Source organism: Mobula hypostoma, chromosome 21 (assembly GCF_963921235.1).
Source record: "Mobula hypostoma chromosome 21, sMobHyp1.1, whole genome shotgun sequence".
Taxonomy (NCBI): domain Eukaryota; kingdom Metazoa; phylum Chordata; class Chondrichthyes; order Myliobatiformes; family Myliobatidae; genus Mobula; species Mobula hypostoma.
The window spans coordinates 18,288,105-18,313,582 of record NC_086117.1 but is presented as its reverse complement, the minus strand read 5'-3'; the positions used below and the strand labels follow the sequence as shown (position 1 = coordinate 18,313,582).

Here is a 25,478-nt window from a genome sequence, read left to right as displayed (position 1 = left end):
GCATTTTATTTGTCATGTGGCCAAAAGTGACACAGGCAGTGGCAACGTCACCACTTGCCACAAGATAAGCCAAGGGAATATTTTTCCGGAATTGCTTTGATATCCGAAGGCTGACATACTTGTCCACAAGCTCAATACCTTGTGACTGGTTGGGATTTATTGAAGTGGGTGGATTGGGGTGATTACTAGCTACCTTCTGTGTTACTTGTTATAGCCAGTTTAGTATTGCCAATAGAATGGAGTTGTAGTTCAGTTCATTCAGTTTGAGAAAATAAGTTTTGCACCATAGAATGCATTTGTAAAGTGCATATGACCTGTACTAGCTCTTTATAAAAGCTAAACAATTGGTAAGTTCTCCTTTCCCCCCCATGCCTTTTTTAATAAATTCCATGTTTTGCTTACACCAAGCTTAGACTAAGTGTTCTGAGGCTTTGTTATGAAATTGTTAATCTCTCCCAACAATCCAACTTGCGAGTTTAAGGCCATTACTTACTAGCATGGTGATGATTGGAAAGTTTTGTCCGGATTTTTGCAGTCATATCTGTTTTCTGTTGTAATGAAAGTTCCAGTCGGCTGCAGCAATTGAAGGTTTACTTTGCTGAACAAGTTTGCATTAATGATTAATATCTGATTACTGGAAATGTGTGATTCAGCAGTAGTGCCTTTTCTGGCTATTCTCATCAGATCTGGGTAGCTTGGAGCAGTAGAGTGAAAATCTGTGTTGTCCCCTGCAGAGATCATCAGATCATATGGTCAGCACTTGCTATCTGAAATGCTTTCTTGTAATTATGAATGTGAACATTTGAACACATTTCGTTACCTTTAGGAAATTATTGGCTTAGTGGTTCCATCACTTGCCAAACATAATTTGTTAAAGGCGATGTGTTTTATGATGACTTTGTTCTCCATACCTGAGAACTTGCTTAAGGAGTGTCCATATGAGAGCCTAATCTAAGAATTTAGTTACCTCAATTAAACAGTAATTTTAATTTTCTATATCCTCTTTACTGCAGATATTGTTACACACATTTAGTGCTTTGCTTGTTCTGAATGTTAAATATTTGAGTTTTGTTTTGAAACAGAAAACTCATGAAGAATCTTTTGTTGCCTCTAGCAGGTGGAACCTGTAGTTGGTCCTAACCTTCCTTTTGTAGGGTCTTGTCCTATGACTATGGCCAAACCACTTGCCCTCAGATTTTTTTTCCTTGTCCTTCTACAGCCTTTTATGTTTCGATGCTCCCTTCCCCCACTTTAATGCCATTTGTAGCTGGTCTGAGGGATAGAAGTCCTTCAGGGTCAAAACAGCACTACGCTCTTCAAAAGACAGGGGAAAGGACTCTGAGCTATTCATGTTGAGGGTTTATTGTGAATGCTACTGGGGTCCACGCCTGCTGGTGACTTGTGCCATCTTCTGGCTGCTGATATTGTCTGTTGCTTATTTAAGGTTGTTTCGCTGTGTCCCAAGGCCAAATGCTAGCTACTTTGCTGGAAAGAATTATGTTTGTGCCCACTACCTTTGTCCTTTGCTCTGTGAAATTGAGCTATGGACTTTGTGAAACAAGTTTGAATATATGACATAATTAAGCTGTTTTTGAGGCATTTTCAATTGATTGCACAGATTTTAAGCATGCTCTATGTAAAATTCTCTTTTAAAATTGATTTGCTTTTATCTCCAGCTTTATTAAATATTGTTTAAAATCGCATGTTCAGAATACTTAGAAAAACTTGCTATATTTGGGGTTGCCTGGTAGTTACGAAAGCTGTTTCAAACCCTACTATTTACTATTGTCTGCAAACTTGGCAAAACTGTCAATTGTTTAATTATCATTTTGTAACCTGTAAGCAATTAATTTGGGATTTGACAATTTTTGATCCTCATGGCTGCTGAGACGAGCAACCAGCTATAGTTCCAACTCATCATTCTTATTCTATAATCCCACCCATTGCACAGTCGAAACTAAGTCTAGAGTTTACAGTCTGCATCGTGTTGCACTGCATTTTACCTTGTGAGGAGTGATCACTTCTGTTGTTACATTGCTATTTGAACAGTTGCGATCTGAGATGGCACCTGAGGGAGTGAGGAATGAAATTGTTACTGCAGAAGATCTATTCAATAGATGAAGGATTAAAAACATTCTCACACTGCTGCTTGCCCTGGAAGATGTGTATAGAAACTTGTAATTCTGGTTTGTGTGAAACTCATCCCAAAACATTGGAGAGTATCTTCACACAATTTCATACAGAACTACCAAGGGCATTTAAAGTGAGAGGAGTAGAACAGTAGTATTGCTACAGTTTTGAGTAAAGCTATCTGATAATTCAGAAATACCTATGGTTACAGTATCTTGCTCACTAATTAGCCTGGAGTACAAGCCCAGGGATTTGGGGAGTGGGCCAGGTGAGTGGCTGGAGCTAGTAACTTGAGTATGATCCAAGTGAGTGACCAGACCCTGGGTCAGGAGTACTTACGTGCTTCACAATCTGAAACACCATCTAAAACTTGTAATTTGAAATATCCTGCTCCCTTTAAGCTCATCGGGTTCACTGGAATATTATAGTGCATAAAGTGAACTGGGTCTGTTGGTGTATTAACAACCAATAATCTGGGCGGGGGAGGGGGACTTGTTTAGTACACCAAAGGCCCAAGGGTACCAAATAATTGGAGCTGTACTGTAGTAAACATGGATTAGTTTCATTTACTGAGTTGTACTTCAACAGATTTTTTAACTTTTTCTGATTTCGTGTGTTATATTCCTTTGTTCAGAAATGTTCTAATACTTGCCTGTAGTTTTGTTTCCTGCATCTTGCAGTGGTAATCTGCCACCTGCCTTTCATTGCAAGTAAAATTACTTTTATCCCCTTGGAAATCAGTGATTCAGCAGTGTCATTCTGTGCTGCATTTTGAAGCCATTTCATTGTATAGTTTTAAACATGCTTGTGGGGTTTTGTGCTAGTCATTTCAAGAACCTATGTCTAAGCTTTGTACATAATTCACTCGTTGGTCAGAATAACCAGTGTTTTTATATAATCCCAAAGTGATTGTGAATACAGGGCAAGAAAGTACTTATCTGGACCAGAATGAGATGCATTGCATGCATCTTCATCGCATATGCTGCATCAGAGTTCCCAAGAACAATGAACAGTGCATCATTTAATACTACTTTATTTGGGTGAGAGAAAAAGCAACTTGAGTAGCAATTTATAGTACAAAGCTGTGAGGTACTGTTTATATCTGATCTGTTTAGTATCCCTCGTTGGCTCACTTTTTCACAGCATAGAGAGAAGTATGTAGAACATGTGTTTCTATGTTTGAAGATGGGGCATGCAGATTAGAAACCCACCTATGGTAAATGGTATTGGTGGCTCATTGGAATCAGGATGAATAGTACAGTATTTTACTGTTGCACTCTACTCTCACTTCATGTAACTGTTTAAGGGTAGTATGTTCAGTTACAATGGGAGCATTGTTGAATTGTGGCTGTTAGCACAGCTACTTGGCTGTTATGTTCATAAATGTAATCCCCATGAATCATCATGGGTTATGACCTCATTATCACCAGAACGCTTCATCTGTTGTCACACTGACACTTTACTGAATGGAAACATCTGGCATAAAATTATCTCCATGTTTTATTACCCTGAAAAGCTTATCACGTGGTCATCTCTGCCAAGTGGCTCAGATGTGTATCAAACAAGTTTCCACTGTTGCAAACATCAATCAGTATCTGTTTAATGAGTAAGTGAAATTTTGTTCGATTTGTCCAGGATTCATTGCTAAATGGCCCAGCCAAACATTCTCAAATAATTTTCAAGTGCACTAGCCCCTAGACGAGACCAGTTGGGATAGATTACTAGAAGTTGTTTGCTGCAGTAAACTGAAGAACAACAAACTAAAATGATTAAGATGCAGCAAAAATAAGTCGAGGAAGAGGGTCCAGTTTAAGAATAAGTGTATTAAAAAATCATCATATTGATGCAAAAAACTAGTTCAAAGATCAGGATATAACCTGGTGAATGGCGTCCAAGGATTTGTATTTGAAACATAAGTACTAAGTGTAATAACCACAAGTACATGTGCTTGATTTCTCAATTATCCTCCCTACTTGTATCTGGTCCATCAACAGAAAAGACCAATCAGAAATGGTAGCACAGTATATACAGGTAGGCAATAATAACTCTGAGAATCCTTAACATTGACTCCGGACCTTTCATCTTGTTAGATTGAATACTGGCGAGAGAACTTCTGAATACCTTCTGCTCTTAGATAATGAATTGGTGCTGCTCCGTGTTAAACAATGCTGGGGTGAAGTGCTGCACTGACGCAACATACTCTTCAATGATCTCAATGTCCATCATTATTAGCTGACAGTATCATCACTAACTGAGCTGGAGGAATCCCAAAGGCTAAAGATGTGCTAGGAGCAGCATTTGGTATATCAAAGAACAGGATTTACACGCACTTATACTTTTAGAAGGTTTTTAATTGGGTGCCGCTTGGAATATGACACAAAATGAGAGGGCAAGTACACAGTATACTTGTGTGCATTGAAGATTGGTTTGTGGACAGAAAAAGGAGGAATAAATAGGCCATTTTCACATTGGGAACCTGTGATCGTTGGCATGCCGCAGGGATCTGTAGTTGGACATAAATATGTGGAAGAGGGGATTAAGCATTATATATCTGAGTTTGTTAATGTAAGTAAGTTGGTATTACGAGCTGTGAGGAAGGTGCAAAGAGATTTCAGGGATAGTTGGATAAGTGAAAATGTAAGTACAGAGCTGATGGGATGTAATGTAGACAAATGTGATGTTATAACAATGCTGGAGTGTCTCAGTGGGTCAGACAGTATTGATGGAGGGGAACAGTCATTGGCTTCCATTGAGACCCTTCATCTGGATGGTAGAAAAATAAAGGCAGCTGATTAATTAGTATGTAAACTTAAGATGTTGATGTTCAGAGGGATGTGAATGCCCATGTCTGCATACAGCAAGACCTAGATTACGTTGAGGTGTGGGTTGATAGGGGACAAATTAGATTAGTGACACAAAGATACTGGCAATAATCACCCACAAAAATAGTTTAAAGGCATACCCTCAACATTCAACAGTATTGCTGTTATCCCCAACCATGAAGATGCTAGAGGTTACATTTTGGACCAGATCAAGGGTTCCCAACTTTTTTTATGCCATGGACACTACTATTAACTGAGGGCTCCATGGACCCTAGGTTAGGAACCCCTAGACTAGATGCATATGTGTGACAATTACAGTAGGTCAGTAGCTGAGTGTCCTTTGCCAAATGTCTTAGTTACAGCAGCCTTTTCACCAATTGCATGGCACAAGTCAGAAGCATGAACTTGAACTTAGAATGCTGTCCACCCGAGTCCATTTTCAACAATGTTCAAGGAGCTTGACACTGTTCAGCTGAAAGCTTGATTGGTAGCCCATCCACTACTAAGTATTTACACCACCCAAAATCCATCAGACACTGGTATGCTTACAACTGATGTGTACCGTCTGCTAAAATCCACAGTAGTCACCTCCCTAGGCCATTCTATCTGTATGTCCGATACCCTTGATCTCAACCCAAAGTAGGATACATGCACCACCTGGAGGTTCACTTTCAAGCTGAATTCCATTCTGACTTGGAATGCATTGCCACTCTGTCATCGCTGAATCTAAGTCTTTAACTCCTGGTCTATCTATCTTCGTTGTAGAAGTACCATCAAAAGGACTACTGTGGTTTTAAAAAGTGGCTCAAAAAAAGGGCAGTAAATGCTGACGTGCACCAAAGCACACGTGAAAATTTGTATAACTTTGAGGTGGTAAAATGTATACTTGTGTCTCTGAACATTCAAACACATATCTTAGGCCTTGTGGAGAGAGTAAGGAAACAATACATAACATGTGAATAGTATTTTACAGTGTTTGCCCATTAACTTTGCACAAAATGCGGCTATAGATTACTGGAAAATTTTAAATGCAGAGCTTAGGAAGTTTTTAGCTGATTCTTTGCATGTGATGTAGTGCAGCTAAAACACTGGAAGACCTATTTCAATTCCTGCTTTGTTCACATTTGAACCCTTGAAGAATAAGTGCATATCTCTTAAGCAATGTGGGGTAAATCATCCTTGTATCCCTTTGCATTTGGTTACGAGTGATGGTTTTATGTTGTCTTATTGAATGGCACTAACAGTGTTCATTTACAGGATGTTGAGACATCTGAACTTCTGAAGTACAGTACCAGATGCAAATATGGTACCAACAAAGTTTTCGACATAATCAGTTGTCCGAATCCTTTCTGCTATAATCTCAACTAGCCCTAGTGTATTAAAACTAAGGCCCTCTTTGTATGTTGCAGAAACCCTCAGTACATTAAAATTGAGTTTTCTCGTACTCTGCCTCTTCCTTCAGCAAGCACCACTCAGCCAAAAAAGTCATTCACCTCACTGACAATTTGTCAGTGACTGCACTTCAAAAATAATTGATTAGCTTTGAAACATATTGAGTAACCCTGAGGGCATGAGACAATGAAAATTTAAAAAAAACACATGCCATGTATCTGAAATAAAAACAAATTGCTCGAAACACTCAGCAAACTGGGCAGCATCTGGAAAGAGCAGCCATTAATGCTTTAGGTCAAAGACCCTTTATCAGGGAGAAGTTTTGCATTTCTCAACTCTAAGTGTGAAGTATTTATAATTACTAAGTGAAAGTATTCATTGAATACTGGGGGAGAGCAATGTCCTGAATCGGACTCTGTATTTGGAATAGATGTGGCAGCTTTCAGACTGATCCTGAAGTTTTATCACTCCAATTTGCATAGGCATATTGAAGGCCAGCTGAGTTCTGATGCAGGTTGAGGGGAGCAATTGTATGTGAATGTATTCATTCACATTCCAAATTCCATCCCTGTAACATTCAATTTGAATCTTTCAGCTGAGCAAGGAAAACTCGATTTGCTAAATCCCAAGCATCAAATGTGTTGATGATCAGGTTAGTGGCACTTCGGAAGCTGGTCATCTCACATTTGTAATGCTCATTTAGTAAAGGGTGATTGTTTGTATTTAGGTACTTCGTCTGTTAATTAAATCGGAAGTGTGAATGCACCCAAAATATCAGCTTCAATTGGAGTCATAGAGCACAACAGCACAGAAACAAGCCCTTCAGCTCATTTTATCCTCCTGTCCCTAAATTTGAGTCTCTGGAACATGCTGCACCTGCTGGATTGCTGAAATCAGCTTGCATCTCTTTCTAATCTTACCACCGTAGAGTCTGAGTCCATATCCTCTCCATCTCAAAAACAGCATCTCTGTGACATTGCCACCATTGTGGAACTTTACAAGCAGATTTATCTGTAAGCTTCCACTCATTCAAACACTTACACCTGTGTCAAGTGTTACCACAAAGCCATCCTTGATGATGTACATTTAATGCCAATCCTTGCAGTAGATTTCGTAAATTTCCTTTTAATATTGACACTGTGTCATCTTGCAGTCTATTTATCATACTGTATCCTACCCTTCACAACTTTGTTCACTTCCAGTCTTTTGTATAATTCTCCATATCACATGCAAGGTGGTATACACAAGCTCCACATTCTGGAGTTATTGCCCTAAATCTATTTGCATATTTGTTACTACTCCTCTGTGACTTAAAATCCAGTTCTCCAACCATGTACTCAACAAACTCTCTTGTTGGCACTGATCACTCTTGTTATGCCATGGGATATTTTTCTACATTAGAAGTATGGCATCTTAAAATCTTACCACACCTTAGTTGTGTAATCTGTGATGACTGCCAGAGATCCAGGTAACTCACTTCATTTCTCCATAACCCTTTGTTTTTGTGAAACACCAACAGCTTCCGTGTGTTCCAGACTGAGATAATTGCTTTATTTCAAGATATGGGACTTACTACCCTAATTTAAATGATCTAATAGATTTTAAATCTCTACATAATGTACCTGGTATGTCATTTGAATTCACAAGTATAGTCTCTTTAAAACCGTTCTCAAGGATGTGGCATTAAGTGGTGGCATAATTTTTAAGTCCTGCATTCCTTAGAGCTGCCTTAGATTAACTTGCATGTGCTCTTAGCCAAGTGAACCAAAATGATCCAATATGTGTAAACCAAGCTCAGTTAAGTCACCATCAAAACAGTGCAAATGTCTGAAAGGTCAGTGTCTACACTTCCTTTTGAATATTATTCTTCCTTTGATTTTGGAGAAAAAAAGAAACAGCATTAATTGTAGGAAATACTTGTCTATCAAAGTTGATGTCAACCCATGGATATATTTTAACATCCACATATGTAAGACATCTGCAGGGGTAAGAGGAAGAGGCAAAAATCTAATGAAATAAATTAGATAACTGCTACAGTATGAGTGTAGGATTGGAATTATATGCTAACTAAAATCTAATTGACAGTTCTAAATATCCTTGTTTCAGTGGTCTTACAGGCGTTGCTATCAGTCAAAGTTGTCATGTAGTGAGTAGGGATTTTATTTACTAGTGCTCAGTGATCATTACTGTAAATACTGAATGTTGCCAGATTTATGGTACATTTTAGAGTTAGTGGAAGGATGAAAGTTATTAAAAATCTGGGTCAGTTCCCCTCCCTGACAATAGCTCCTTCCTGAGTTAAAAATGCATGCACACAAGAGTTTGCAAATGTCACTCCGCTCAAGAAGGGAAAGATGCAGAAGAAATGAAAATATAGGCCAGTTAGTCTGACCTCAATGGTTGGGAAGATGTTGGAGTCAATTGTTAAGGATGTGGTTTCCAGGTACATGAAGGCACATGTTAAAATAGGCTGCAGTCAGCATGGTTTCCTCAAGGGAAATCTTGCCAGACAAATCTGTTGGAATTCTTTGAAGAAATAACAAGCAGGAGACACAAAGAAGAATCAGTTAATGTTGTGTACTTCGATTTTCAGAAAGTTGCCACACATGAAGCTGCTTAAGTTATGAGCCCATGGTATTACAGGAAAGATTCTAGCATGGATAAAGCAGTAGCTGACTGGTAGCAGGCAAAGAGTGCAAATAAACAGAGCCTTTTTTGGTTGACTGTCGTTGATTACTGGTATTCTACAGGGGTCTGTGTTGGGACTGATTTTATGTCAATGATTTGGATGATGGAATTGATAGCTTTGTTGCAAAGTTTTCAGATGATGCAAAGATGGGTAGAAGGGCAGGTAGTTTTCAGGAAATAGGCTACAGAAGGACTTGGATTATGAGAATGGGCAAAGAGGTAGGTGGAATAGTGTCAGGAAGTGTATGGTCATGCACTTTGATAGAATAAAGGGTTGACTATTTTCTAAATGGAGAGAAGATTTTAAAAAACTGAGGTGCAGAGGGACTTGGGAGTCCTCGTGTAGGATTCCCTAAAGGTTAATTTGCAGGTTGAGTCTGTGGTGAGGAAGGCAATTGAGATGTTAGCATTCATTCAAGAGGACTAGAATATAAAAACAAGGATGTAATGTTGAGACTTTATAAAGCACTGGTGAGGCCTCACTTTGAGAGCAGGTTTGGGCCCTTTATCTTTGAAAGGATGTGCTGAAACTGGAGAGGGTTCAAGAGAGGTTCACAAAAATGATTCCAGGATTGAAAGGCTTGTTATATGAAGAGCATCTGATGGCTGTAAGCCTGTATTTACTAGAATTCAGAAGATTGGTGATCTCATTGAAACCTGTGGGGCTGAGAGGAAAAATGGATCAGCCATGGTGAAATGGCAGAGCAGACTCAAAGGGCCAAACGGCTAATTCTGCTCATATCTTATGGTCTTGTGGTCTATACAGGCTAGATGGATGGGGATGGATTTGCTGGCTGTTGTATAGCTGCAGGCATCTCTGGATGTGAATGGAGCATCTCTGTGTACCACCTTTTCCTCATGGAGCTACAACAATTGGACTGGTTTGAACCAAGCAGACTTGCTCCCTCAAGGGTTAGTAGGGTGGCTAGTAGCCACCCATGACAGCTGCTCTGTGGCCTTCTACCACTTGCTGATTTTATTTTCATTTACACCTTACGAATGGTTCTGGTTACAGGCAATCCTCAGGAATGAAATCCTGTTATAACCTGGGAACTTCTGTATGTTATTGTCTGTATGTAACTTTACAAAAGACTGGAGCCATATGTTTGAGGTTTTCCCCCAGAAATACAGTGCTTGCCCTCAACCTATCTCTGTAGCTCTAGCAAGGACCTTAACTGTTGGGAATCCTGTGCTTAGATTAGCAATTGCAAAATAATTCTTACAGTTTCTGGAAGAAATGGTGACAGCAGTCTTCCTGTTTTCACCAATGCTGCTACTCTTTAGATTCACTTTGGTTTTATTGAAGCCCAAGACATTCAATTTTAAAGGGTATCTTCCAACAAGCTATTTTTCAGAATATGGTGTGCTGCATATGTTTAGTGTGATCAAAACAATTTTGGCAACTGTCTGTTCTACATATATTAAATTAAGATAAACCCAAATGAGGGTACAGAAGACTGTTCCTTTTTGTCTGGACTTACCGTAAGTTGTTCAAGAATATAACTAATATATTTTCTTTGCACATCAGAGTAAGAATAGGTTTTACATTTTATTTGCAACAATATTGCAATCCTTTTAACTCGGAAGTTGACCCAAGAAAAAGTTTATTATCATTAAATATTTAATTTAGCTACCAGTAAGTAATATTAATTTAATGTTGTAAATGCATTTAAGACCAACTTGACAAATTTGCACATAATCAAATGCCAGTACTTGTGTTGCAGGTAAATTGTTGGAGTTGCTTTCCTTATGAAGAAAAATTTAGACTGAGAATCCCTCCCTCTATTTGGAAGAAGCATGGGTGTTATGCAAATTGGCTGCCACATTTTCTTGCACTGCAGCCACTTTAAAAAAAATTACTGTTGTAGGTCATGGGTTTGTGAAAGGGGTTTTCTAGTTTATCTAGTAGTGTCTAGAGTAAATGGAAAATATTTAAAATAAAAATCACAGGATACTCTGCAGATGCTGGAAATCTGGAGAACACAGAAATGCTAGAGGAACTTGTCCAGTGAGGCAGCATCTATGGAGGGGAATAAGCAGACAATGTTTCGGGCTGATACCCTGAGTCAGGGCTGGAAAGGACGGGGGAAAAGGCCAGAGTGAGAAGGTGGGAGGGGAAGGGAGTACAAGCTGGGATGTGATAGATGAGGTGAAGTTGAGTGGTGGGAGAATGGGGGTGGTGTGAGAAGCTAGGAAGTAATGGGTGGAAGAGCTGTAAAGAGCTGAAGGAATCTGATAGAGGAGAGTGGACCAATGGAGAAGGGGAAGGAGGAGGGGCACCAGAGGGAGGTGAAGAACAGATAAGAAGGGTAAAAGGGAAGCCAGAATAGGAGTAAAACATTTGCACCTTGGTTGATGTAGGAAGAATCTATTTAATCCTGTGGAACACTAGGGTAATGGTTATTTTGTATATTTCATGGTGTGGTTGACCCAAGTTGTCCTGCAGGATATTGCGGGAAAGATTTTGGAAGCAGTACCTGAGGGTATTTTTCATTCAATGAAACACTTATGTAATTCTGATTCTGCTGACTGAAGATGGTATTTGGTCACTGGTGGTGCATCTGCACCCAGAGTGTGACACTATAGAGATCGTCTATAGAACCTCCTCCAAGATGTGTGCTGGTGATGTTTTTCCTCCTCTCATGCTTAGCCATGATTTCACAGAAACACTGTTCTCAATGGCAAGTTAACTCTCTGGGAGTTCCATTTCTAACAGTTGCCTGCAACCAGAGCTCTTTGACTGTCAGAACAGACTTCTGTGCCTTTATTTGGGTTCACCTTGATTTGATATATGTTGAACAAACAGTTGGCAAAATTGCTTTTATCACACTAAACATATGCAGCACACAGTGTTCTTAATGACACTGAGGCTCACAGCGAAGATTCCAGAGAACTGAGTGCTGAGGCTTCACTTGTTGAGTGGGCTGACCTTGCTTGGCTAGAATTCCTGTTCGGTCCAGCCCCCAAAACCATCAGTGGCAGATGGTAGCCACTTGAACTGTATTTTAGGAGCCTCTTTTATGCCATTCCACATTACGGATGAGCACTTGTCTGCTCTCTGTCTCTTTGCTACTTAGCAACACCATGATGATCCATTTTGACATCTAGTGGCAAGGTTGTTCCCCAGTGGAGGAGCTGTCTATGCAGAAGGCTCTTTTCATGTTGGTAACTAGGTTGGAGAGTGATGCATACAGTAGTGCCAGGCAGCTTATTCTTAACTGTGTTCATAGACTTCGAGACTGTTCTTTTCTGATTTTTCTGCATCCTGGGGGAAGCAATTTTGCACATCGGTTCGGCTAGAGAGGCTGTGGGGTCTGTTCCAAGTTTTTGGTTACACTTCAGACTTTGAGCTTTTGAGTTGTTAAGTAGGAAGAGCAAACTGATAATGAACTATGATGTAGCCCTTTACTGCTTCATGTAACCCAAAACCTGTCAGCCCGCCTTCCAATCATGATGGGAGATCCTTCAGAGTATGCAGTTTACCCGCAAGCTTGAGGCCTTCTGTGCCCAGTGGGGCCCCACATGTCTGAAGGCATCCTTAATGCTGAATACATTATACTTCGAGTACTTAATCATTAGTGAAATAAAGTTGCTTTGAAAATTGTAAATGCCACCTTTGGAATGTTGGAGTAAACCAAAACACCTAAAGGAAACGCACATGACCACAGGGAGAAGATACAAACTCCTTAAGGACAACAGCGAGAATTGAACCCCATCTTGCAGCTAACCTCTATGCTACCGTAGCTCCCCATGGGGAAGTTTCTGGAAACAGTACTTGGGGTTATTTTGTATCATTGTTGAGGGAAATTGTAAGTCGTCATGATTGGAAGATTGTAATTGAGAGTGACGTAGTTAATTCAGAAACAAAAGTTCTGAACTTAAAGAGGGGTAACTTTGAAGGTATGAGACATGAATTAGCTAAGATAGACTGGCAAATGACACTTCAAGGATTGACGGTGGATATGCAATGGCAGGCATTTAAAGGTTGCATGGATGAACTACAACAATTGTTCATCCCAGTTTGGCAAAAGAATAAATCAAGGAAGGTAGTGCACCCGTGGCTGACAAGAGAAATTAGGGATAGTATCAATTCCAAAGAAGTAGCATACAAATTAGCCAGAGAAAGTGGCTCACCTGAGGACTGGGAGAAATTCAGAGTTCAGCAGAGGAGGACAAAGGGCTTAATTAGGAAGGGGAAAAAAGATTATGAGAGAAAACTGGCAGAGAACATAAAAACGGACTGTAAAAGCTTTTATAGATATGTAAAAAGGAAAAGACTGATAAAGACAAATGTAGGTCCCCTGCAAACAGAAACAGGTGAATTGATTATGGGGAGCAAGGACATGGCAGACCAATTGAATAATTACTTTGGTTCTGTCTTCACTAAGGAGGACATAAATAATCTTCCAGAAATAGTAAGGGACAGAGGGTCCAGTGAGATGGAGGAGCTGAGCGAAATACATGTTAGTAGGGAAGTGGTGTTAGGTAAATTGAAGGGATTGAAGGCAGATAAATCCCCAGGGCCAGATGGTCTGCATCCCAGAGTGCTTAAGGAAGTGGCCCAAGAAATAGTGGATGCATTAGTGATAATTTTTCAAAACTCGTTAGATTCTGGACTAGTTCCTGAGGATTGGAGGGTGGCTAATGTAACCCCACTTTTTAAAAAAGGAGGGAGAGAGAAACCGGGGAATTATAGGCCGGTTAGCCTAACGTCGGTGGTGGGGAAACTGCTGGAGTCAGTTATCAAGGATGTGATAACAGCACATTTGGAAAGCGGTGAAATGATCGGACAAAGTCAGCATGGATTTGTGAAAGGAAAATCATGTCTGACGAATCTCATAGAATTTTTTGAGGATGTAACTAGTAGAGTGGATAGGGGAGAACCAGTGGATGTGGTATATTTGGATTTTCAAAAGGCTTTTGACAAGGTCCCACATAGGAGATTAGTGTGCAAACTTAAAGCACACGGTATTGGGGGTAAGGTATTGGTGTGGGTGGAGAATTGGTTAGCAGACAGGAAGCAAAGAGTGGAAATAAACGGGACCTTTTCAGAATGGCAGGCGGTGACTAGTGGGGTACCGCAAGGCTCAGTGCTGGGACCCCAGTTGTTTACAATATATATTAATGACTTGGATGAGGGAATTAAATGCAGCATCTCCAAGTTTGCGGATGACACGAAGCTGGGTGGCAGTGTTAGCAGTGAGGAGGATGCTAAGAGGATGCAGGGTGACTTGGATAGGTTGGGTGAGTGGGCAAACTCATGGCAGATGCAATTTAATGTGGATAAATGTGAAGTTATCCACTTTGGTGGCAAAAATAGGAAAACAGATTATTATCTGAATGGTGGCCGATTAGGAAAAGGGGAGGTGCAACGAGACCTGGGTGTCATTATACACCAGTCATTGAAAGTGGGCATGCAGGTACAGCAGGCGGTGAAAAAGGCGAACGGTATGCTGGCATTTATAGCGAGAGGATTCGAGTACAGGAGCAGGGAGGTACTACTGCAGTTGTACAAGGCCTTGGTGAGACCACACCTGGAGTATTGTGTGCAGTTTTGGTCCCCTAATCTGAGGAAAGACATCTTTGCCATAGAGGGAGTACAAAGAAGGTTCACCAGATTGATTCCTGGGATGGCAGGTCTTTCATATGAAGAAAGACTGGATGAACTGGGCTTGTACTCGTTGGAATTTAGAAGATTGAGGGGGGATCTGATTGAAACGTATAAGATCCTAAAGGGATTGGACAGGCTAGATGCAGGAAGATTGTTCCCGATGTTGGGGAGGTCTAGAACGAGGGGTCACAGTTTGAGGATAGAGGGGAAGCCTTTTAGGACCGAGGTTAGGAAAAACTTCTTCACACAGAGAGTGGTGAATCTGTGGAATTCTCTGCCACAGCAAACTGTTGAGGCCAGTTCATTAGCTATGTTTAAAAGGAAGTTAGATATGGCCCTTGTGGCTACAGGGGTCAGGGGGTATGGAGGGAAGGCTGGGTTCTGAGTTGGATGATCAGCCATGATCATAATAAATGGCGGTGCAGGCTCGAAGGGCCGAATGGCCTACTCCTGCACCTATTTTCTATGTTTCTATGTTTCTATGTTATAGAACGTGAAGTTGAAGACTAGCAAAAAAAATCCAGCTTAATGGGGCAATTGGCTGATTTGTATTCTAGTAGAAAGTTGCAGCATGCTAATTAGCGACAGCTTCTCTTCTCCTTCACTGGGTTATTTCTCACAGCACCTTTACCTACCTTCCTTTCTCCTGCAATAACCCTCCCCCTTTAATTTCTATTCCACCTTCCTAATAGAAATATGATCTTTGCTTCATTGCTTCAGTTCATTGTAAATTATTTTCACTTCCATTTTTAACATTTTGGTGCTCTGATTATGTGTAATCATACTGTTTCTGTTTTGCTTTTTACCAGCTCAGGCGACAGGAACTGCTCCAGGGACTCCCCAGCAGAGTTCACAGCCAGATTATAGTGCAGCCTGGGCAGAGTACTACCGACAGCAAGCGGCGTACTATGGACAGGCCACACAACAAGGGCAGGCCCCTGGTCATCAGGTATGCATTGGTGCTGATCGCCATCGCGCTGAAGAGAAAGCTCCCTTTGCAGTCTGCTCTGACAGAGTACTGCCAGCTGCCACTTGCCCCCTTGAGTCCTCAATCCTGGCTGGGTCACTGAAAGGTGGTCCAAAGTGCAGTTCTTGCCTGGGGGAAGGGGCAGTCTGAGGCTAAGGCAACTCTTCAATACTTGACCCTTGAGCATCATTTTTTAGAGCAAGCTGGCTTTCCATATTCTTGCATTGGTTGTTTATGCTGATGTTAGGTTGGAGGCACTAATTTAACTTTGTGCAGATATTAGTTTTGTCAAAGTAAAACTATTTTTGAAAGCTTTGAATTTAAGCCTACAACTGACAGTCTGAGGCATACTACTGCTTTTTTCTCTGTGATGCTATTAAAACCCATCTCTGAGATTTTGGTCATGTGTTTGGCTAATGCCATTCTGTTTAAACATCTAAGCATTGACATGCTTCACAGGGTTTTTAAGTATGTATTGTAGGAATGGTCCATTCTGTCCATTAAGATTTTCTTCCACATGAGCTTCTAATTATATAAGCATCACAAAAGTATTCCATTTCCCTTTATATATTAGACACCTTGGCCATTCTCTGGAATTTTCACCTGAATTCCTTGTTGGTTTGTTATTGACTGCAGAGTCACTAGAGTTTAATCTTTGCAAAAGATTAAATAAAAGCAGCCTGCTCCTGATCAGTGTTTCATACTGGGGAATATGTTTAATGTGTGGAGCTTGGATTAGAATAGATTGCGATATCTCTGTTACTCTGGGTAGGAGATCAAGGAGCATTTCATGAACAAATAATAGTGAATGCTTTGAAGAAATTTGGGTATCTTTTGATGTCTTCACAATACTTGTTGCACACTGCCCTGGGCAATCATAATATTAACCTTCATTGTCTTTCTGTTGCAGGATCAATAATTCGATGTCCTTGTCAAGAGATTTGAATCATTATGGATGTGGAGCCTTTTATAATAAAGGGTTAAAAAGGATTTATGACGCCTTGAAGAAAATCTTATACTTTTGTTTCTGAACACTAGAGGAAAAAATACTTATTACGATAACTTTCTAGATTTACCATTAATGGAGTAATAGTGAAGTCGAGGGGTGCAGATGTTATGGATTGATCGCTCGGGGAACCTTAAACCCATACCAGATTTGGACAGGCTAAAATGCAAATGGCTACTTGTTCTGTTTTTAATTTTTTTAATTACTCCCCTACGTTATCTGCACTACAAGATAAGTTTTGAAAGTATAATTGTAGTGTGGATGTGGGGCTCAAAGGTGGTGCATTGTTGAAATATATACATCCCTATGATAGATGGGTAGGAATACTGGTGCTGGTACTGCAATTCCTGATACTCAGTGACGGCAAAGCAATGAGTCACAGGTTATCGGTCTAGAGTTTTGTACAGTATTGACCGAATGGTACTAACGACCACAGTATATATATATAATATATATTATATATATATTTATAATATGTCTCACTTTTGTGAAACTGTGCCTCCATCCCTATGTGACTGGGCACTAAATGCAAAACTGTGTTGGACTGGTAAATTTTTGTACTGGTCCATTAATTCTATTATGTGGGGAAGGAGGAGAAACAAAGAAAAAGGAAGTTAGCACAAATACTTCTTTTTATAAGGAGTTAAAATGAGAACTGTGAATAATAATTTAATGCTTTTTTCCAAAATACATGTTTTACGTAGGTGACTGTTGGCAAAGACGAGATTTTAAAAAATGTTATATAAAAAAAAACAAGAAAAAAAAACAAATTTAGGCACATTTTGTAATTGATAAATGGAACTGAACAGCAGCAGGATGCACATCTGTACGTGGATGTAAGGGAAGAGCACTGCCACTCACATTTTAGCCTGCCTTCCACCCCGTTTTCCCTCCCCCCCACTTCAAAAGAACATCCTGGCCTGAAAGAGGCCCCCCTAATGAGTTAAAGACTTGATCATATTCTTTGATTTGTGCTGCAATTAGATTGCGCCTGTCTGTATAATTGCCTGAAAAGATAAATAAATGGAACTACAGGTTTTATTTTTTAGTATGAATAAAAACCAAAAATGGTTGGTTGTGTTTGGTATACACCTCTCAGATATGGACTCGACAAAGTCTCCACGAGCCATGCTAATGACTATTTTTTAATTCTTATTCTTAAGTGGTGTGATCTAATATGTATGATTATGTTTAGCAAGTGAATGAATTCTAGTATTAATTACGTATGTGAAACAAAAATTACATTGATTAAAAAGGGATGGTTATTAAGTTGAAGCTGTTTAACTTGTAGTATTTGCCTTTGTACAGTTAACAGTGTAGATAACCAGGAACTCCAGTTCTGTTTTTAATGATCTGAAGTTTACTGGACATTCCGTTTAAATTGTACTGATTTTTTTCTATTAATGCTTGAGATATCTAACTTTGGGAAGTGCAACAGGTTTAAAAAAAAAAGAACAGCTCTGTGCAGCATGTTAAAGAGATGTATCCCTTTTATTTTACTGACACGTGCATTTTACACTCTATAATAAAATGTCCACAACATTTCTTTGTGGGAAATTTGGCCTGACTTTGGTTTTGCTTAATTAATTTTCTGGTGGATGCCAAAAACCCCCTCTGATAAATGACATTATCCCTTCCTTTGCAGATATCTGTCAGATGCTACAGTCATGCTAAAAAGCTTGTGAACCCTGTAGAATTTTCTCTATTTCTGTATAAATATGACTTAAAATGTGATCAGATCTTCATGCGTCCTAAAACTAGAAAAAGAGAACCCAATTAAATAAATTAACACAAAAAAACATTATACTTCATTTACTTATTCAGAAACATGATCCACTATTGCATGCATTTGTTGGAAAAAGTATGTGAACCTTTGCTTTCAGTAACTGGTATAACCCCTTTGTCCAGCAATAACTTCAACCAAATATTTCTGGTAACTTTGATCAGTCCTGCACATCAGCTTGAAGGAATTTTATGCATTCCTCCTTACAAAACTGCTTCAACTCTGGGATATGGTGGGCTTCCTTGCATGAACTGCTTGCTTCAAGTCCTTCCACAACATTTCTATAAGATTAAGGTCAGGACATTGACTTGGCCATTCCAAAACACTAATTTCTTCTTTTTAAATCATTCTGCTGATTTACTCATGTGTTTCAGATCATTGTCTTGTTGCATTATCCAACTTCCATTAAGCTTCAGGTGACGGACTCCTATCCTGATAGTCTCCTGTAAAATGTATTGTTGCAATTTTGAATTCACTGTTCCCTCAATGATTGCAAGCTATCCAGCCCCTGAGGCAGCAAAGCAGGCCCAAACCATGATGCTCCTTCCACTGTGCTTCGTAGTTATGATGAGGTGTTGGTGTGCAGTGCCCTTCTTCCTCCAAGCATAGCAATGTGCATTTCTGCCAGAAATTTCAATATGTCTCATCTATACACAGAACGTTGTCCCAGAAATGTTGTAGAACATCCTGGTGGTCTTTTGCAAACTTAAAATGTGCAGCAGTTTTTGTTTGGGGTGGGGGGAGCAATGGTTTCCTCTCTGGTGTCCTTCCATGAACACCATTCTTGTTCAGTGTTTTTCTTTGTTCTTGTGTCCAGTATAAGACTTTAGCAAGTTCTAAGGATTTCTGCAGGTTTTTGCTGTTACCCCTGGGTTCTTTTTCACCTTCTTCAGCATTGCATGTTGTACTCTTGGTGTGATCTTTGCAGGATGCCCACTTTTGGGCAGAGTAACAACAGTACTGAATTTCCTCCATTTGTAGACAATTTCTCTTTGCACTGATGAACACTCGGGTCTTTAGAAATGCTTTTGTAGCCTTTTCCAGCTTCGTGCATCTCTACAATTCTTCGAAGGTCCTCAAAGTTGTTTTGATCGAGGCATGGTGCACATAAACAGATCTTTCTTGAAGAGCTGGTTTTGTCAGTAAGCTGACTTTTGTGTCTTTCTTATAGGGCAGGGCACCCCTACAACCCACACCTCCAATCTCATCTCATTGTTTGGAACAGCTGACTCCAAATAGCTTTTGTAAAAGGCATTACACCAGAGGTTCACATACTTTTTCCAGTAATACATATAATACTAGATAATTTTTCTCAACAAATAAATGAACAAATATAATGTATGCTGCTTATTTAATTGGGTTTTAGTTTGTCTAGTTTTAGGAGTTGTGTGAAGATCTGATCACATTTTAAGTTATGTAGAAATAGAGAAAATTCTACAGGGGTCACAAACATTTTAGCACTACTGTATGTTGGACAGCCCGCTGCCAAGGAATGCTTTAAAAACTTGAATGTTCTCAACTAGTGTCTTCCAGAAAGATGCATAGTCTGACTTTTGATCTAGTCCCAGTTGAGTTGCTCCTCACACTACTGCAAGTCCAAAAGTAAACGATTATTTCAAAATTGTGGGAAGGGTCAGTATGCAGCTGTGGTGGAGGGGAAGGGATCTAATGGGGCAGGAGATTGTGAGCAGGCAGAGAATAGGCGGGGAAAGAGTTGGACTGTATTTAGAGTTGAGCATAAATTTGCATGAGTAATGTAATGGCACAGCTTAAACAATTTTGAGTTCAAAAGTCAAAGTTATGTGGCCACTTTATAAAACTCTAGTTAGACCACATCTGGATTGCTGCATGCAGTTCTGGTCAACCCTTTATAGGAAGGATGTTGAAATTTTGGAGAGGGTGCAGAAGAGGTTTACCAGGAAACCTTTGCCTGGGTTAGAGTGCACATGCTATAACAAGAGGTTGGACAAACTTGGGTTGTTTTCTCTGGAGTGGCAGAGGTTGAGGGGGATCTGAGGGAGATCCACAAGTTTGAGAAGAATAGATAGACAGACAGGCAATATCGTTTTCCCGTGGTCAAAATGTCAAATACTAGAAGGCTTGCATTGAAGATGAGAAGAAATGTGAGGGCAAGTTTAGATAAGCACATGAATGTGAGGAAAGTGGAAGGATATGGACATTGTGTAGGCATAAGGGATTAGTTCCAGTTGGCCATTTGATTATTATTTGGTTCAGCACAGCATTGTAGGCTGAAGGGCCTGTTCTTGTGCTGTCCTATGTTCTAGTATTTACCCCAATGTTATAGTATTCCTTGAGCAATAGCCTCACTGCACAATATTGCAATATTGGTGGAAACTGCTGGATATTGAGGAATAATTACTCAAATTTGTTTATTTCTAGTAATCAGAATGTCTGTTGGTTATTTAAGCAGCAGTTGATAGTAATCTCAATGGGGATATGATATTGAAGATATTCCTTAAAATAAGCATTTGTGTATTTCAAATCTTTAAAACTTGAATTCTCACTTTGCCCTTGTTAAAACATTTTTCCATCTGAGGATAGTCACATACACTGTGTCATTTCCTTACCAGAAAAGGACTCTGGTTTGTCATGAGGAGCACAACTGTGATCCAATACATGTTATGCTCTATTTGAATTTTCAAGGCCATGTACTTCAGTTTGGTGTTCAATAATGAAAAAATCTCATTTATTAATCTAGTTTATTTCTTGGATGTGATGCCAGCTAGAGGGGAAATTCCAAGGCAGTTGTGTCTCAGTGGATTCTTCCCAGTTCCGATCTCAAGAAGCAGCAATACACTGCAACATTTTTCTGGACATCTGATGGACTTAATTATGCAGAAACCCACCCTAAAAGTGCAATTTTGTCAGTAATGAGAAAAGGAATACTTGCATTTATGTACTTGAGGAAGGGAGACAGTCAAATTGTACACAGGAACCTGAGAGTGACCTCTTTAGTGATGAGGGATGAGATGGGGACGTCTTGATTGAATTCAGTGGAGTTTGACTACTTGTATGTGGGTTGCATGTAGTTTATGTAAGTAAATGTATGCAATGTTATTGGAGAGAAGGGGGCTGGTCTACTGAGTTTATCTCCATTCCAAGAGGTAACTCAAGTGAAAGTGATGGGAGCTAGCTATAGGAAAGTTTTTTTTTAAATGCGTATAAACTCCACAAAAGTTTAGTAGCTGAAATAATGATCCAAGTGTTGCTGACACACAGCAGTAAAAATAAGCCCGCTTACCTTCAAAATGGAATGGTCTAACGGGAAAGCCTGAAATGTGCTAGCCTGCTCACTTTTAATTACTGTCAGTGACTTATCTTGAATCTTGTTTGTGATGGAGATTGTCCATGATGTCTGTAGGTACCCAGCCAACAGACTGGTTCTCGGGGAAAGTCTGGGGACCCTTTTAGTCCACTTGTTTTCAGCATTTTCAGGGAAGAAGGGAAGATATTGGATTACTGTGATTTTTTTTTTGCTATCATTGCTAGGTAATAAATCACCAGTGACTCCTCCAGAAACCACTTATTTATAAGTGTAAGATGCTTGGATTACTTGCATTGTTCAGTTATTTTCCCTAGTGGAGTTGTGGGATGTTGTGGAATTCTTGGCTGGAACTGGATATTTATTTGAATTTAAGACAATTCTGGGTATCTGCTTACAGGAGTGAACTACTCTCCAAGGAAGCAATGAGGTATTTTCCATTTAGATTCTGCTTTGTGACAAGAAGAAAACTCTTGGTTGCCTTATGGAAGAACTGATACTGTGCCATTGGTGTCCTTTGGATAAACGGCCGCACTTAATAATCCACTTGTAATTTCTTCCTTGAAGCCTAGGCAATGAGTGTAATAATTGTACTGACTGGTGATCCGATTATCCAGGGGCTACTCTTATCAGAAGGAAATCCCATTGTAACATGAAAGAGATGCTTATCTCTTTTTGATTGGATATGTCTTAAGACATAGTTAGTGGCCGGGTGCAGGTGGCAGGCAGACTGCCTTTCCTTTTCTCTGTGCTGTCAGCCAGGGTCATAGTCCTGGCGCCTCCAACCTGTGCTTACTGCAGGATTACTTCTGTCCATTCAATTGTTACTGAAGATCAGCTGGTTGAGGTGATATTGCACCAGTTTGGGGGCTGTCTGCTGTGCTGTCTTGCTGTTATGGTCAGGCACAGAAGGGATTTTCTCAGCATGTTTTAATAACATAAAAAGCAATTTTATAACTCTCCTTGCAACCCCCCACCTCACATCTAACCTCTTCTCTCCCTCGTTTTCATTTTACTCCCTTTCCAGGTTATATACTGTTATAGTCTTGTACTTGGTGGCACTGATTTGTGTATGAGCATCAGCAACCTGGGACATCGCAATAGGACCCAACACTGTCCTCAAGTATTCTTTCTAGTGAGCATTGTCATGAGCACAAACCCTTATAGAATTTTAGCCTGTTATATCTGGGACAGGTGTAAAGTGTTTTTACCTCTGCTCATCAAAATCAAATAGCTCATCATTTGTGTTCTGACCAATGCTAAAAGTGGCCTTTTTACATCACCGGGCTGCTATTTACATCATCAAGGCTGCTGAATCCTGCAAATAATAAAAGTATCTACATTTCGAAACCAAAGTGTTTCATTTACAGTAAAACCGGGTGAAGAGTGAAATGAGAAATGTTATAATAATTCAACATATTTCTTTCATTGTCAAGTGTGAACATTTTTCATTCTTTTTTTTTGCTCATGTTTTAGGATTTAACTTTGTTTCCTGGCAACAGGCTCCAGTTAAGCAACGCTTTACAATTCTCAGCCCTTTATAAATTCACCTCAGCCTTCGCTATTTCTATGCCCTTCTCTTGCCACAGAACCCTTGAAGTTCCTAACATTCCTCTCTCTCCCTGAATTTAAATGCTCCATTATTAAAAGCCATTCCTTCAGCTGCTTCATTTTCCTTCCTAAGAATCCTCTACTTCTCCTTCCTCAGAATCCTCTACTTCTCCTTCCTCAACTAAGATGGTTCATGAAGTCAGTCCTGATGAAAGGTCTTGGTCTGAAATGTTCACTGTCTATTTCCCTCCACAGATCCTGCCTGACCTGCTCAGTTCCTCCAGAATCTTGTGTGTCTTGCATAAGATTTTCAGCATCTGCAGAATCAAATATCGCATGAAAGCTACCTTTTGCAATGCTTTATGTCAACTTCCCTAATACCCAGATCTACGTTAGTATCATTTTATGTTCTTTTCTGCCTGTGAAGTGCCTGGAACTATCTTACTTTAAGATTTTATGTAGGTAGTGTACAAGTTGTGTTTCTTGAGTTTTTTTTTGCTTCTCATCACTAACACTGACCATTCTCCAAGTGCAGTTAGGCAGTTAGTGGGACTCTGCCCAAGTTCCCTTGCAATTTATCAGATGATGGCTGTAATCCCAAATTAGTGTTGAATAAACTATGTCCATGGCCTTGCAATCAGGAAACAGGCTAGTGAAGAAAGTCATTTAAACTTCTGTTAATTTGGATCATAGGTTAGTATGTATTCCACCTTTAACTTTCAAGCCTCAGCTGTGGGAGTCATTGGGTATGTGATTTGAAATGCCCTTTTTTACTTCATAAGGTACTTATATTTGCATCACTTGTTCAATTACTTCAGGTCAGCTCAATACTTGGCAGTTCCTTGGAAATGCCAGCCAATTTTCATAGCAAGATCCCACAAACAATATTCTGCTGCTGACCAGTTCCAGCACAGATGGCCGTGATGATTATTGACCAAGACACTGGAGAGGGGTTCTTCTCCTTTGAAATACTGCTCTGGGCTCTATTAGATTTATCTGACTTGTTCTATTTAACATTTTATTCAAAAGGTGAATAACTCTATTGGCATTGGAATATGCCCTTCTAGCCATGATTTTTGTAGACATGAAATCTTTAAAGACGTTTGAAAATTGACTTGTGTTGTTCACCAAAACTGTCGACATAATTCTCTTGTGCCGGTGTGAACTTGCTTCCCCAGTGCGAGGACAAGGATTGTTCGTTTGAGTTTTGGTTGGGTGCGAGCATTGGCTTTGCATGTACAGTTGGCTTGTCACTCCTTCACGTGGAGTAGGGGGAGGGGAGCCACTGAAAGTACATGTCTTCTACATATGAATCACATGTTGTCTTTTTATTAGCACTGCTGTTTTGGATCAGATGGAGGTTAGCTTATAGTATCTTTGTGACTATGAGCAACACTCAGAAAAGGTTAAGGTAAGGATCACTTGGTTATTGAGTGGTAATTTCGGGAGCAGGGAGCTATTCCATCTTTAGGAATAATCAGTAAATGAATCAATGTCAGGGGTTCCCAACCTGGGTCTACGAACACTCCGGTTAATAGTAGGGGTCCATGGCATGATAAAAAGATTGGGAACCCCTGATCTATGTTGACTTTGGGGTTATGTATACTAATGAGTGTCTTAGGTGGAACTATTTTGTGGATTATTCTGCTGGAAATTGCCCTAACAATGATGTGCCTATTTAACTGCTGGGAGGCCAATTGACATTCTTGGGAACAGTTTGAATGAAATCATTGGTGGTAACTTGCACTGCAGGCTGCGGAGCATCAAGTACAGTGGATCACAGATTGGTTATTAGCGCGTAATGAATCTCCAGGCTTTTCTACTGGAACTACCAATTGCTTACATAAATGTTCTGGAACTGAGAATTGGGAATACAGTTTTGAGTTAATAAATTTACAAGATTTAAAATTCTTTACTGGCTTTAATTTCCAACGTTGGAACTAAAACCTTACGTACGAAAAAAAAACCTACCAATTGTATCGAGCGGAATTGAAGAGGATAAAGGCTATAAGATGGGTGACATGGATAAAAAAAAGATCCGCTCTATCCGACACAAGCGGCACTTTTTAATTCCCATTCCGGCGTGTCGGTCCATGGCCTCCTCTTGTGCCAAGATGAGTCCACCCTCGGGGCGGAGGAGCAATACCTTATATTCCGCCTGGATAGTCCGCAAACTGATGGCGTGAATCGATTTCTCCTTCCAGTTAAAACCAAAATTCCTCCCCACCCCCACCCCCAACCTTCC

The 25,478-nt window shown here is 39.9% G+C and overlaps 2 protein-coding genes across 8 annotated transcripts in view; one reads left to right on the top strand and one right to left on the bottom strand.

Annotated features, from left to right (window-relative positions):
- Window positions 1-18,183, top strand: part of fubp3 (far upstream element (FUSE) binding protein 3) — a 97,087-nt gene extending 78,904 nt beyond the window's left edge. For all 6 annotated transcript variants that reach the window (XM_063073555.1, XM_063073553.1, XM_063073551.1 and 3 more), the window contains 2 exons: window positions 15,453-15,592; window positions 16,521-18,183. In XM_063073555.1, the coding sequence (XP_062929625.1) occupies window positions 15,453-15,592; window positions 16,521-16,529 (149 nt within the window). In that variant the 3' untranslated portion in view covers window positions 16,530-18,183. The remainder of the gene's footprint in view (window positions 1-15,452; window positions 15,593-16,520) is intronic.
- Window positions 1-25,478, bottom strand: part of LOC134359833 (uncharacterized) — a 53,660-nt gene that overhangs the window by 27,640 nt on the left and 542 nt on the right. Inside the window, exon 1 of one of the 2 annotated variants that reach the window (XM_063073556.1) lies at window positions 494-736. The exons of the other annotated variant lie outside the window; for it this stretch is intronic. Coding sequence (XP_062929626.1) covers window positions 494-681 — 188 coding nt within the window. The 5' untranslated portion in view covers window positions 682-736. Of the gene's footprint in view, window positions 1-493; window positions 737-25,478 lie in introns of those variants that run through there. 2 annotated transcript variants of the gene reach the window in all.